This window comes from Caloenas nicobarica, chromosome 2, assembly GCF_036013445.1.
Source record: "Caloenas nicobarica isolate bCalNic1 chromosome 2, bCalNic1.hap1, whole genome shotgun sequence".
In the NCBI taxonomy this organism is placed as follows: Eukaryota; Metazoa; Chordata; class Aves; order Columbiformes; family Columbidae; genus Caloenas; species Caloenas nicobarica.
Genome location: NC_088246.1, coordinates 25,378,768 through 25,392,183, shown reverse-complemented (window position 1 = coordinate 25,392,183; position 13,416 = coordinate 25,378,768). Strand labels below are relative to the sequence as shown.

The 13,416-nt window shown below is 43.4% G+C and overlaps 1 protein-coding gene across 1 annotated transcript; it reads left to right on the top strand.

The window, feature by feature from the left end:
• Positions 1-1,833: 1,833 nt before the first annotated feature.
• On the top strand, positions 1,834-13,324 carry LOC135985637 (lanosterol 14-alpha demethylase). The gene is made up of 10 exons (XM_065629157.1): positions 1,834-2,061; positions 2,823-2,921; positions 3,891-4,067; positions 7,553-7,679; positions 8,802-8,976; positions 9,148-9,267; positions 9,709-9,904; positions 10,474-10,569; positions 11,468-11,636; positions 12,300-13,324. The coding sequence occupies exons 1-10, from the start codon at positions 1,909-1,911 to the stop codon at positions 12,476-12,478; spliced, it is 1,491 nt and encodes a 496-aa protein (XP_065485229.1). The 5' UTR covers positions 1,834-1,908; the 3' UTR covers positions 12,479-13,324.
• Positions 13,325-13,416: the final 92 nt, after the last annotated feature.

Sequence of the window (13,416 nt, the reverse complement as noted above, 5' to 3'; positions counted from 1 at the left end):
CATTTTGACCTTTGACTTTTTTTTATTAGTATGGGCTAAGGATATTATAATGATTTGGTACAACTTTACACCATCAGCTTGTATTAAAGGAACTAGGATAAAACGTAGGCCTGTACAAGGGACTCATGTTTGAAGACCTGCAACATGGGATAAATCTTCCTGTAAGGGGAGAGAAGAGCACCCGGTACCTTTGGTTTGTCAGCCGGCAGCCAAGTGAACCTGGGAAAATACTGTTTATGATGATACATCACTAGTAGAAAGAGAACAAAAGTCTAAGAGAGTAAATTAACGTTTATAGCAGAACATGCAAAAAAAGCTCTGGAGAAGTTTCTCTCCGAGAGCATTTACTCCACTCAAGTTGACATACACACGTGTTTCTCCCATGGGTGTTCACCCCACACAAGTTCATACCCGTGTGTATCTTTCCACAGCTGAGTTCATATCCACGTGTTATGAACGTGTTATGAAACCCCCACTCGTGTTTATTACTATGCCAGTTTAACCTATGCAATCCCACACCCACGTGTGTTTAGACCCCGTGAGTGCATGCCCACACTTTGTTCATCCACGCGAGTTTATCCCACACGAGCACGTGCCGCTGCCCTAGAGCTGGGGCAGCGCTGGGCCCGGGCAAGGCCACACGGAGGAGCCTCGAGAGCGGGAGCTCTGGCTGTGCCTCCCGCTCTGGCGCGGCCTCGGGCGCAGCCCGTCCGGCAAGCAGCCCCTCCAGTGCGGGAACTGCCGTGGGGGGAATCACAGCATCACAGAATGTCAGGGATTGAAAGGGACCTCAAAAGATCATCCAGTCCAATCCCCCAGCTGGAGCAGGAACACCCAGATGAGGTTACACAGCAACGTGTCCAGGCCGGTTTGAATGTCTCCAGAGAAGGAGACTCCACAACCTCCCTGGGCAGCCTGTTCCAGTGTTCTGTCACCCTCACTGAGAAGAAGTTTCTTCTCATATTTAAGTGGAACCTCCTGTGTTCCAGTTTGTACCCATTGCTCCTTGTCCTATCATTGGTTGTCACTGAGAAGAGCCTGGCTCCATCCTCGTGACACTCACCCTTTACATATTTATAAACATTAATGAGGTCACCCCTCAGTCTCCTCTTCTCCAAGCTAAAGAGACCCAGCTCCCTCAGCCTTTCCTCATAAGGGAGATGCTCCACTCCCTTCATCATCGTTGTGGCCCTGCGCTGGACTCTCTCCAGCAGTTCCCTGTCCTTCTTGAACTGAGGGGCCCAGAACTGGACACAATATTCCAGATGAGGTCTCACCAGGGCAGAGTAGAGGGGCAGGAGAACCTCCTACTAACCACCCCCCTTCTAATACACCTCAGGATGCCATTGGCCTTCCTGGCCACAAGGGCACAGTGCTGGCTCAAGAACAGCAGCAGATAAGGCAGGCGGAGCCCCGCTCCCCGCTCAGAGGCGGCGCTGGGCGGGCGGGGCTCGGGGCCGCGGCCCGCGGCGGTGCCGGTGCCGCCCTGGCTGGCCGGCGGCCCCAGGGCGGTCCCAGGGCGGTCCCAGGGCGGTCCCAGGGCGGTCCCAGGGCGGCCCCAGGACGGCCCCAGGGCGGCCCCAGGGCGGTCCCAGGGCGGTCCCAGGGCGGCCCCGCAGCCACCGCCCCCGCGGGGACGCGCGAGGCTCCGGCCGGCCGCCAACCCCCGCCCCCGGCCGGCGCCCCGCCCCCCGCCCTCCCGGCCAATGGCGCGCCTCGCAGCCCGGCAGATGCCGTCACCCCGCGGCGCGCGGCCGCCGGTTGGCTCAGGCACCGGCAATCGTCACATGGGCAGAGATCAGCCCAGAGCGGGGGGGGCGTGGCGGCCGCCGGCCCCGCCCCGCAGCGCGCGGCCCGGGCTGTCGCGCGGGTCCCGTCAGGCGGCGGGTGGCGGCGGGCGCTGAGGAGATGCTGAACCTGATGGAGGTCGGCGGGTCGCTGCTGGAGCGGGTGGCCGTCGGCAACGCACTGTCCCTCGTCCTGGCCGCCTCCGCCTTCGCGCTGAGCCTCGGCTACCTGTTGCAGCTGGGTTACCGGCGGCACGTCGGGTCCGACCAGAGGGTAGGCGCCGGGGGACGCGCGGTGCCTCAGGCCGCCCGCGGCGGGGCCGGGGAGAGGCGATGGGCCGGGGCGGGGGGCTCGGAGCTGTCGCCGCCCTCCCACTGGGCGGTGGTCGCCGCGGGGAGAGGCGGAGGGCCGGGGGAGCCGGGCGGCCTCCCCGCAGGTGCGGTCGGGCGGGCGGGGAGCGGCGGGGCCGCACCTGGGCAGCCCTTGTGGGGAGCGCAGAGGAACGGGCGGTAAAACCCCGGAGTGCGGGAGCGCTCCCAGCAGCTTCCCCGTCTGGCGGGGACATTGCACCGGCTCGTCCCTTCGCCCAGCTGGTTGGTGCCACAGGAAGCTGAGGTGCTTGGGTTTTGTGAAGGCAAAGGTTGTGTCCGGGAGCGTTTCGTCAGTGCAGATTAAAAGAAGGTTACCGCGTATGTATTGACCTCGTTGCTAAACTGAGGTTGATGATTTGGGGGACTGTTTAACAAATCGCCAGCGCTGTTTTGTTCCTGTCTGCCTTCTTTCCAATTGCAGCATCTTTGCACTTTGCTTTCAGAGGCACGTTAGCAAGAATCTCAATCATATTCATTTCATTTTAACCTTGCCACTTTTAAATATAGATTAGCCTTACTCTATTTAAAAAAAAATCAGTCGTCTGAAGTTGGCCTTTTCACACAAAAAGTTTAATCAAAAGCCTCCTCTGTGTTTAGTTTTTATGTAAATGGACATGATTTTTTTACTCTTAGAAGAAAATATTTACTTTTCTCTTTCATCAGAAATACCCACCTTATATTTCATCAAGCATCCCTTTCCTTGGACATGCAATTGCATTTGGAAAAAGTCCCATTGAATTTTTGGAAAATGCTTATGACAAGGTATGTTTTCCCACATGACTAGCTGGGCATATGCTGACGTATTTTTGTGTATCTATTAAGTTCTCTATCTGAAGTCTGGTTTAAATCAGTTCATTCTCATTTATCATCTCAAATATGGAATGGAGTGTGCACAGTAGTCTCCGGTTTCTTCAGATCTCTGTATGTACATTGTTAGAGAAACAGTGTTTTCTGAGATCTCTCTTGTGATTCAGATTTAAAAAATATGCCTGTGTATTTGGGTAATGCCTGCAGCTGAATCACAAGTTAATTAAAAAGCCATTTTCATGACATTGATTCTTGCCTTAGTTGGAAATTTTTAATCTCTTTACTAATCTGTGACCAAGCTGGAATGTAGGTGACCACCTCTGTAGGCAATTTGGTGAACTTTAAGGCTGTTTCCAACATTAAAAAAAGCTAGTGTATAAAACCTCTGTAGGTTTTATACTGTAACAGCCCAAAAGAAATGGACTAAGGCAGTAGGGCCTTAATTCCAATGCAATAAGATTTATTGATCTGTTTCACATTGTCTAAAACTTTCTAGAGTCGTAAGCTTAAATCTTAGCCAAATTTAGTATGTGAAGATCTGCTGGAGATGACCTGTGAAATACTATTTGCTTGTAATTACCTATGCATAACTCCAAATACAGAGTTTTTTGAGACAATTACTGGAGTAATCGTGTATGTCCTGTAGTATTCCTGCTAGTTTTTGTAGTGTAATTGATCTTTTATGTACATTTTTTAAACTAAGTGGGTTTAAAATGTGTGAGATCAGATGTGTTCATTATGATGTTAGATATCACTAGTGAGTATATTGAGAACAGAATTTATATGTGGTTTAAAATATTTATATCCTTATTAAATCCCTGGACAATTCTTAAGAGAGTGACTTGTGGAGTTCTGTACATGAAGAGATACTGATTTCATGGTAAGTATTATTTAAAATAAACTAGTATCTCTTTTCTCTCTTAGTATGGACCTGTGTTTAGTTTCACCATGGTTGGCAAGACATTCACATACTTACTGGGTAGTGACGCTGCTGCTCTGCTCTTCAATAGTAAAAATGAAGACTTGAATGCAGAGGATGTATACTCTCGGTTAACTACACCTGTGTTTGGCAAGGGAGTTGCTTATGATGTCCCTAATATGGTATGTATTTAAAATATGAGTAGAAAAGTAACATGATTTAAATTCTGAGTAGGCAGCCCTGAGTTCTTGGTTCTGTCTGATGGAGTTGCATGTTCATAATAAATTCTGGCAGGAAGGCATAATGCAATTGGTAAATTGTCTCTGTTGGATGATCAAAACTGAATATGTTTAGGTTGCTTTATTTACTGCCTGGCCATTTGTCAGTCTGGATCCAATTTTTTGTTATTGAAATCATCTAATTCCACCATAGAGGAAAAACTAGTAAATGAGTCATTTTCCTTCCCTTCTAATGTGCCATTGACTGTAGTTTACTTTTCCCTTACAAGCAACTTTAGGTCTTCCTTCTGAGAGAGATTTAAGAGTGTTGATTTTTCATTTATGCCACGCCAAATCCAGATACAGGAGTATTAATTGGACAGTTTGCACCACAAAGTTTGTCTTGCTCAGACACAAACAAGTCTGTATATGTTTGCAGAACACAGTCTGCTTGGGTCTGGAAGCAGAGCAGCTGTGTCATGTGGCCTTGTTTCTGAGCTAAGCATCTGCTGCTTTCTTGTTTGTGTGTGTTCTGTCTGTTGACAGAGTCCTAAACTGCAGAAGCCAACTTTTCCATGGGCAGACTTGCTCCACTGGGACTCTATATTCAGTGTACGTTGACATCGATAGCCCATTGTACAACAAAGGAGTCTGGCAGCAGAAACAGCATTGCGATATACTTTATTTTTGGATTTTCAGTTTTGGCTTCATTTTGTTTGTATAAATGACTATCATTCGATCAGTAGTACTTTCTGCAGCCATCAAGACTTTTCCTCCTTAGCATGCCTCTTCATTCTCCCCTGCCAAAGGTACTAACAGTGATCGTTGCCCTCTTTTGTGGCTTAGGGACAGTAATCACTAGTCCCTTTAGCTCCACACTGGCATTTTGCAGTGACCCACAAAGTACATATGTTGTTCTTACCCCATTCTCTTGGAAATCTCATATACAACTGACTACCAGCAACTTGCCCCTTGGTAAATAAGTAAAGGCAAAGTTAGTTGTCTCCTGCTCTGTCAGGAAGTGTTAAATTGTGGATAGACAGTGTCACGAGGTTTGGGGGCAGGATTGTTTGGTTGTTTGGGTGGTGGGTTTTTTGCACTGTCTGAATTTACCTAGTTCCTCCCATCCCTTTGTGAATTAAACCAGCAGGACCACAGCCTGGATAACAAGTAGGAGGTAGTTTCTTGCACCCTAGGAGACCACTTCCACAAGCAGAGCCATTCTAACAGACTTGTTTCTACCAGTTTCAGCAGTTGGGAGTCTTCCTCAAAATGTCAGGGATAGAGTTGTGGATTCCTTTTGGAGCTGCTAGAGTGGACATGGTACACAGTTCTCTGCAATACATCTTTCATGTTTGTCTCTGATATATACTAGTTTCAGAAAAGTGTCTATGAATCAGACATAGACTGCTAAATTGGCCAGATTTTCACTCTGTTGTGCTTTTTCTTTGGATTCTGACTGTCATGGGATATCTGCTTGAAACTGAAAGGTGCTGGTTTGTCTCTTCTATGAATGTTCATCTACTTGCTGTTACAGCTGTTTTGACTTCTGCTTTCACATGGATGGATTCGAAGGTCTGTCTTCATTCGAGGGCAAGTTCTTTGATGGGATTTAATCTCATCCTTCAGAAGTTTTAAAGAACTTTCTATAAGCTCCTTGGAAACGGGCATTTCTTACAACTGTGTTTTTCGGGCATATAGGGATGATAAAGGCCTACCACAATGGTCCACCATATACTGGATTTTTTTCTGAAATAAGGTCTTTTTCTAGAGTTACCCTAGTACGTTCCCTGGAGTGTGTTTGAGATCTGCTTCAGTCAAGAGAGTCATCTTTTCATATTACTCAGTAAGCCTTGGGTGTCTGTGAATAAGTCTACTTCATTCATACCTTTGATACTAGAAGGGCTTCTTCCTTTTTATCTCTGCAGATTCATGTTTCTCAGAAAATCATCTGGGCCACCTTTTTCCACAGCTAGGAGATGCAAAGACTTTGCTGTTGGCATGCACTGATTGTTTCTAGTTGTGTGTTTCCCTGTGTGAAGCTAGATAGATACTGTGTCTGGCTGTGACCAAAATGTATTCTGCTCGAGGCGAGCTGGTGTTTTGCACAGTGCTACCACCACAATTTCATTTAGAGAGCTGTTCAAACTTTCATTGGCATTCTACTGTTGATGGATCACCCAGAACTTTCTCTTGAGACCCTCTTCTCTCTGCTCAAGCTGCTAAGTCGCTACCTCTTCAGTCTGACAGTGACTTTCAGTCATGTGTTTAGAAGAACCACCTCTTGCCCTTTAACAGGAAAAAGTTACTTATTTACCAGTAATTACGGTATTTGTTTGTTAATATGGATAGTCTATATATCAGCTTATATGCACTCTGTCTCCTCCCTCCAAGCCTCTTGCAGATAGATCTGCATTGAGAGGAGGAGCTGAAACAGCAGACGATGTATTCACTCCTGTGTGCCATTCCTGTCTCCACCAAGCTGGAGATGAGATGGGCTGGCATCTTGCAAGGGAAGATGTGCTTCTCTCTTTGCTCTGTGGCACACGTACCCTTTGATAGTCTACTGGAGTCCCCACCGCAGTCTGCAAACAGAAGTTTCTAGGAAGTAACCTTTCTTTTTTGCGCCTTTAATTTTATTGTACTTGCAGAGCACTTGGTGGGGAGACAATATTTGGTGTACTACTTGTGGTACAGTGCAGATCTACAGGACAGATACCCTAATTCATAATTAAGGCTTAAAAATTAATTTAACTTTCTGAGTCAATGACCTGTCAACCCATTGAATGGTCTCATCTAATAATGGACTTTTTACTAGTAGGCTTGTTAGCTCTGAGTCTATACAAAGAAAAAGAGGAAGAGGTAAGAAGGATGGGAAGCTCATAATTTTCCAAGGCAGCGCTTTGCTTCCTGGTTCTGTGCCTGACATCCTGGGCAGTGAGGTCAGAGGGCCTTGTAAAGACAGGTGCATCTCTAGCCCAGAGGGAGGGTATTGCTGCGTGAGAGAATTCAGACACTCTGGGCGAGAGAAAGCGAGGAGACCACCTAACAAGGAGCATGGACTGCATCCAGACTGGGCAAAGATAGGTCTGAGTACATATGTGATTAGGTATCTAAAGCGTATTCCATATTTCAGTCTCAAAAGGCTTCTTGTGTCTTCAGGGATAAAGTTTAACAAAGATACTAAAATTATTTTTTTGTTTTAGTACTGCAAAAGAGAGAACCCTAGCTCCCTTGAGCTAGTATTTTGCTTGGATGTTACTAAACTTTTGCTTGAAAAACAAAGGTGAATATTATTATTATTTAAATTTGAGTATCTGTTGTGCCCTGCAGTCCTAATCATAATCTCCTTTTACTTCTGTATGTTCTTATAGTACAAACGATAAGTTTTTAATTGCGTTAATATGGTGATCCTCATACTGATTGCTTTTTCTATCTTGTTCCTCTAGGTATTTTTGGAGCAGAAGAAGATGCTAAAAACTGGGCTGAATATTGCCCAGTTTAAACAGCATGTATCTGTGATTGAAAAAGAAACAAAGGAGTACTTCAAAGCATGGGGAGAGAGTGGAGAAAAAAGTAAGCAAGATCAGATGCATTTTTCCTCCGATTTTCTGGGAAGGAATTAATGCCAATGCAGTATGTTTTTGCAAATTTACTGCCATATTAAAGAAATTAGAAATGACATGGGTAAAACTGTACTGAACATCAGAAGAAATGTGCAAAATACAGATTTTGTTTAATCAAATTTAAGGCTATTGCAGAATAAAGTTGCTCAGAAAATAATTGAAAGGAGTGAAGGACTATCTTATTTTTGCTTTCTTAGTCAGCTTAGAGAGAGTGTACCTGTTGCCTGGCTGAATCGTGCTCATTTTGCGTGATATGAATCAGCTCAGCGTGACCACCTCTCAGTCCCTGGGAAAAGAGGCTGCTCTGACTCGTAGAGCCGGTGTCAGAGATCTTAGCGCAGGGATCTTCTGCACTGAAGAACTGCATCCTTGAAGCTGATACAGTTAGGTTAGCGTTCTGAGTGGAATTCTTATTTTATTTATTTCCCACCCAACTAGCCCGCTAGCTGTAGCCCATCACTGTTGCTGCAAGCCCGCAGAGGCACAGCACTGTCAGAAATATTATTTATTTAAGCATATATATTTATATTTAAGTATATAATATTTTGCTAATGCATGATACTTACACATGTAACATAATTGTTTATTTTGTAAATATATATAATAGACAATATAGTTAATAATATGATGATATAATATTTTAATTTTAAATGTGTAAATGTTATTATATAAAAATAATTCAGTCACTGGCAAAACTAACTGGTTTCCCATGGATTTGGATTTCAAGGTTAAGATTTTGTATGACGACTTTTATATGTATTAAGGATTGAGATTGTGCTGCATGGCTTACATTAGAAGGATTACTAGCTCTCTCCTAGAAAAATTTCTAGAAAGAAATACATTAGAAAAAAGTCACTGAAATCAGCAATCTAATTAAAAAGTTATTTGAGGAGAGACCTGGTAGACGCTTTGTTCTCTTAGTAAAAGTATCTTAAAACTCTCTTTAAAATTATTTATTTGTATCCAGTTAATCATTTTTCTCTTCTACAAAAGAAAAATAAAGAATAATCTGTAAAACACAGCATCTCTCCTGTAATGCATCTTCAGTGATGTTTTTCAAATCTTTCCTCAGACCTGTTTGAAGCCCTTTCGGAACTTATCATTTTGACAGCAAGTCATTGCTTACATGGGAAAGAAATACGGAGATTGCTGAACGAGAAGGTGGCTCAGCTCTATGCGGATTTGGATGGGGGTTTCACTCATGCCGCCTGGCTCCTGCCGGGCTGGCTCCCTCTGCCCAGCTTCAGGTACCAGAAATAACAAATCAAGCAACTTCAGCATTTTCTCTAAACCTTTTTGTTGTTTGCATCCCCCCCATTTCTTGTTTGTAAGCTATTCTAGATGTCCCAATAAATCCTTATAAGCATTTTATGTGTTAATTTATACCAAGTTGCTAATAAAAGTGTTTTCAATTGCAGACGGCGAGATCGAGCACACAAAGAAATAAAGAATATTTTCTACAAGGTTATCCAGAAACGTCGAAATTCTGAGGACAAGGAAGATGACATGCTCCAAACTCTACTCGATGCTTCCTACAAGTAAGCAAAGGGTTTGAAAACTTCTCATTTATGGATATTTTACTTTAGCTTTGAGCTCTTCAGTTAAAACTATACCAAAAGATTAATATTCCCTTATGTTCTGAATTGTTTTTGTTGTCAGCAATTGGTCCTAGCTCTATTCTTAAAAACAGCTTAAAAACTTTGCTTGTAAATGGTTATTTATTTTTCTGAGCTTTTTGTCAGTGGTCACAAGGTTGCTTCTTTTCGCTGGCTGTTCAGTAATGATTTTCTTTAAGGCTCCAGGAGTCTCTCTCTCCCTCTGTCCTCCCTTCTCCCTGCCCCTCGATCTTTTGCTGCTCCATCTAGAGTAGGCAGCAAAAGAGCAGAAGGAGAAAGAAGTGCATGAGAAGAATCTGTCAGTACTACCATTAGCTGGAAACCTGACCAAAGGAGGCTCTAACAGAACACCCTTCACCCTAGGGACGGCCGTCCGCTGACAGATGACGAAATCGCTGGGATGCTCATTGGGCTGCTGCTGGCAGGGCAGCACACATCCTCCACCACCAGCGCCTGGCTCGGCTTCTTCATAGCCAGGGACAAAGCCGTGCAGGAGCGGTGCTTTGCAGAACAAAAAGCCGTTTGTGGAGATGACTTGCCACCGTTAACTTATGACCAGGTTTGTATGTTACGTTATTCCTGCTGGGTATTTTTAGTCTTTTAGATGCATTATTAAAGAAGTAGTTAAGTATAGTAATATACTTTGTATAAGAATCATAATCTGGCCCAATCACTCTGTGGTGACTTTGTCAATACATCTCCTCTGTCTCCTCCTCAAGTAAATTTTTAGCTTGGTACTATTTTTTTAAATCAGTGTTGATTTAAGGAAATTACAGTTCCTACAGTTTCTATTTAAGAAACTATAGTTCTGTAGAGGAGGAAGATCCTCAGGTTCCCACTGTGGGAGGGGTGCAGTGTGACCTTGTTCTTCAGTTAGGCATCAGAAAACACTCGTGAGACAGACTAGTGAGAAACTAGTTGTAATTGATTGCAGTGGTCAGAGATCTTTTACTTGAATCAAATGGAAAAAAAGAGAAATTAGCAGGGTACCTCAAGAAGTACATGTAAATATGAACTACTTTTTGATTTTTTTATTTTTAGTTTTTTTTTAAATGGGGTAAAATATTGTTTTGCTTGTGTTGAATAAACTTGGCTATATTTTGATATAGAATTTTTCTCTATTTTCAGCTCAAGGATCTCAATTTGTTGGATCGCTGTCTGAAAGAAACTTTAAGGCTTAGACCTCCTATAATGACCATGATGAGAATGGCCAGAACTCCTCAGGTGAGGACCCGTGTTGGAGCTGCCTTCACTTCAGCAGAAAAGGGCTGGAAAAGGGCGGGTGTCCCGGTCAGCAAAAGGAAAAACAGGAGTGAGCAGTGTTTGCTGGCAGGAACTGAAGCTGATGGCAGCCTGGGTTGTATTAGTGGGAGTGTAGCCGGTGTTGATTGAGGAAAGCAATTAATACCTTGACCTTGGTAGTTGTTACCTTAATCTGGAATTATTTCTGTCAAGTTTTGCACCCCTCTGGCCCCCAACAATCAAGATGTTGATGGAGTAAAGCGAGCAGGAGGCCACCAAGGTGGTGTGGGGGTGAGGAGAGGCTGTGAGGGAACAGGGTTTGTTCAGCGTGGGGAAGGGACGGCTCTGAGGGGACCTAGTAACAGCCACCTGCAGTCTTAGTCAACGGAAATAACCCTTTATTTAGCTGTCAGTCTTGTTGAGTTCTTAGTGTGGTGCTACCATTTAAAGATATCGTTTGTTTGCCAGGGATTTTTAATAGCTGTCTTGGAAAAACTTGGCTTGCACTTAAAACAATACAAGCTAGGAAACTGAAAGAAAACTTGTTGTTTGTACAAATAAGAAAGCCAGATAAGTCAAATATTTTTTTAAAAGAATGTCCCTCCCATGACAAATTCTTTCAAGAAATTTTAAGTTCATTTTTTAAAAAAATTCTCCCTGTAGAATTGCCAGCTTTGTTAAAGCATCTGAATGGCTCCTGCAACTACTTGAACAGTGTTTCCTGTACAAGTAAAACAGTTATTAGGCTGCATTAACTTTAAATGAGCTTAGCCAAAATCTTTTGAAATTCAAGCATCACGATATAGCACTTCAGGTAACACTTCAAAAAGAAAAATGGAGAAATTTTGTGATGTGTGGGGTCTCGTCTCTTCTCTTGTAGACCGTTGCTGGATATAATATTCCCCCTGGCCATCAGGTCTGTGTGTCTCCCACTGTTAACCACAGACTCCGGGACTCCTGGAACAACGCTCTGGACTTCAAGCCTGACCGGTATCTCCAAGATAACCCAGCAGCCAGAGAGAAATTTGCGTATGTTCCCTTTGGCGCTGGTGAGTAATAAAACACAGCGATTGTGTGCTGAGGTGGCGCATACTGACAGCTCAAACAGCACCGCCCCTGCTGTATTGTCTGCAGATTTTTTTGTTTCAATTCCCGCCTGAAAGTTTTCATAGTGCAAAAGTGCTGTTAAAAGAACAAAGTCGATAGTTTTGCAATAGCAGTAGCTGGATATGTGGCTCAGAGTAGCAATCAGACCAAATCTGTAGGTTAGCATGTACGATATTTGACTCGAGGCTCTTCAAGTCAAGGTAAAAACCTGGTAAAACAAAGTCAGTTTAAGGCAGAGCAAAAATCTGCATCAGGAGTCAGAACCGCCAAAACAGTTTGCAGGTATCACCACAACAGGGTTAGAGTTGATATTGTTTCTCAGGGTTGCAAATGCTTCTTTGGTGATACATAAATTAACGCTTTCTGGTGAGGCCAGAACAACACAATCTCATCCAAATTCCTGGGTCTGTTTTATGCGGTGACAACTTACAAAAACATGACTTTCATGGAGGTGCACAGTGCTGTACATGCAGGATCAGAGTGTGGCATTGTTTAGAAAGGAAAGCAGCAGTTACTATCTGCATAAATTTTTTTAAAGGTAGCTTGTTGTCAGAGGTGCATTAATAACTAAGTATTCTGACTGCTTTTCGTGGCTTTCCTTCTAGGCCGTCATCGCTGCATTGGAGAAAACTTTGCTTATGTGCAGATTAAGACTATTTGGTCTACTTTGCTTCGTTTGTATGAATTTGACCTCGTCAATGGCTATTTTCCAACTATAAATTATACAACGATGATACACACACCTAATAACCCCATTATCAGATACAAGAGGAGGTCACTGTAAGTTCTGGAGCTAAAACCTTAGCTATTAAAGTTGTGTAAACTAACAGACTTTTGAATAAAATTGTGACAAAATGAGGGGCAAATAGAAACCGTTGCATCTACTGTTATGAAAGCAACAGTACTTACCAGATGCAACATCTTTGCATTTATTTTGTTTAATTCTGATGTGTATAATTGCTTGTTCTACAAATTTCTCATTGAATTTTTAAAGAATAAGTGTCTTTTCTATTGGCGTAACACTTTTAAGATGCATGCCAACTCTTCAAGGTGATGAAATAAGTAATTTCTACAACCTGAACTCTTTGCTTTTGAAAAATAACTGAAAATGACTCTTCCCTGGGTAATAAGGGGTGAGACTGCGTACCCTGATTCCGTATCCAACTGCAGGAAATCTGTCAGGGAACAAGCACCGAGGGGGAATGTACTTGGTGGTGCCTGACTTCTGGTGTTTGTAGTACAGTCCTGGCTGATTATTTTAAAAACGTTACTGTACAGCTGAGTGGTGGGCAGCCCATAAAATGTTCACAGAAGAGTCTTTTGAGGAAAAAACAACTTAAATGTCTAACTTGAAGCAGCTGTAAATGCTTTGGTTCAGAAAGCAACAAGTAGCTTTCTAAAAATTTCTGAAAGTACTGGGGCTGAAAGCCTGATATGTGAAAGTAACAATATGATGATACAAACATTAATTCTGTAAATAACATGTTTGTGTTTAAAGTGGTCACAAATTAAGTGAAATAGCTGAGTGGTGTCCCCCTTTGTACTGACTCATGCAGGATTGTTAAATGGTGTTTGGTTTGAGTGGTGGTGATAAACGGTAATGAGCTCTGGCTCACAAGAACTTTGAATTAAATTTATAAGCAAACCTCTTGTGGAAGCTTTCTGTGCTCAACCCAGTCAATTCTGAAAAGCTTTTCTAAGGAACTTTGTAATATTTCTTGT

What these genes read in the sequence shown, in the direction of transcription:
- LOC135985637 (XM_065629157.1), top strand. Translation starts at nt 1,909, where the DNA reads ATGCTGAACCTGATGGAGGTCGGCGGGTCGCTGCTGGAGCGGGTGGCC. An exon ending in CACCGTTAACTTATGACCAG is followed by an intron (nt 9,905 to 10,473) that starts GTTTGTATGTTA and finishes CTCTATTTTCAG; the next exon opens with CTCAAGGATCTCAATTTGTT. An exon ending in GTATGTTCCCTTTGGCGCTG is followed by an intron (nt 11,637 to 12,299) that starts GTGAGTAATAAA and finishes CTTTCCTTCTAG; the next exon opens with GCCGTCATCGCTGCATTGGA.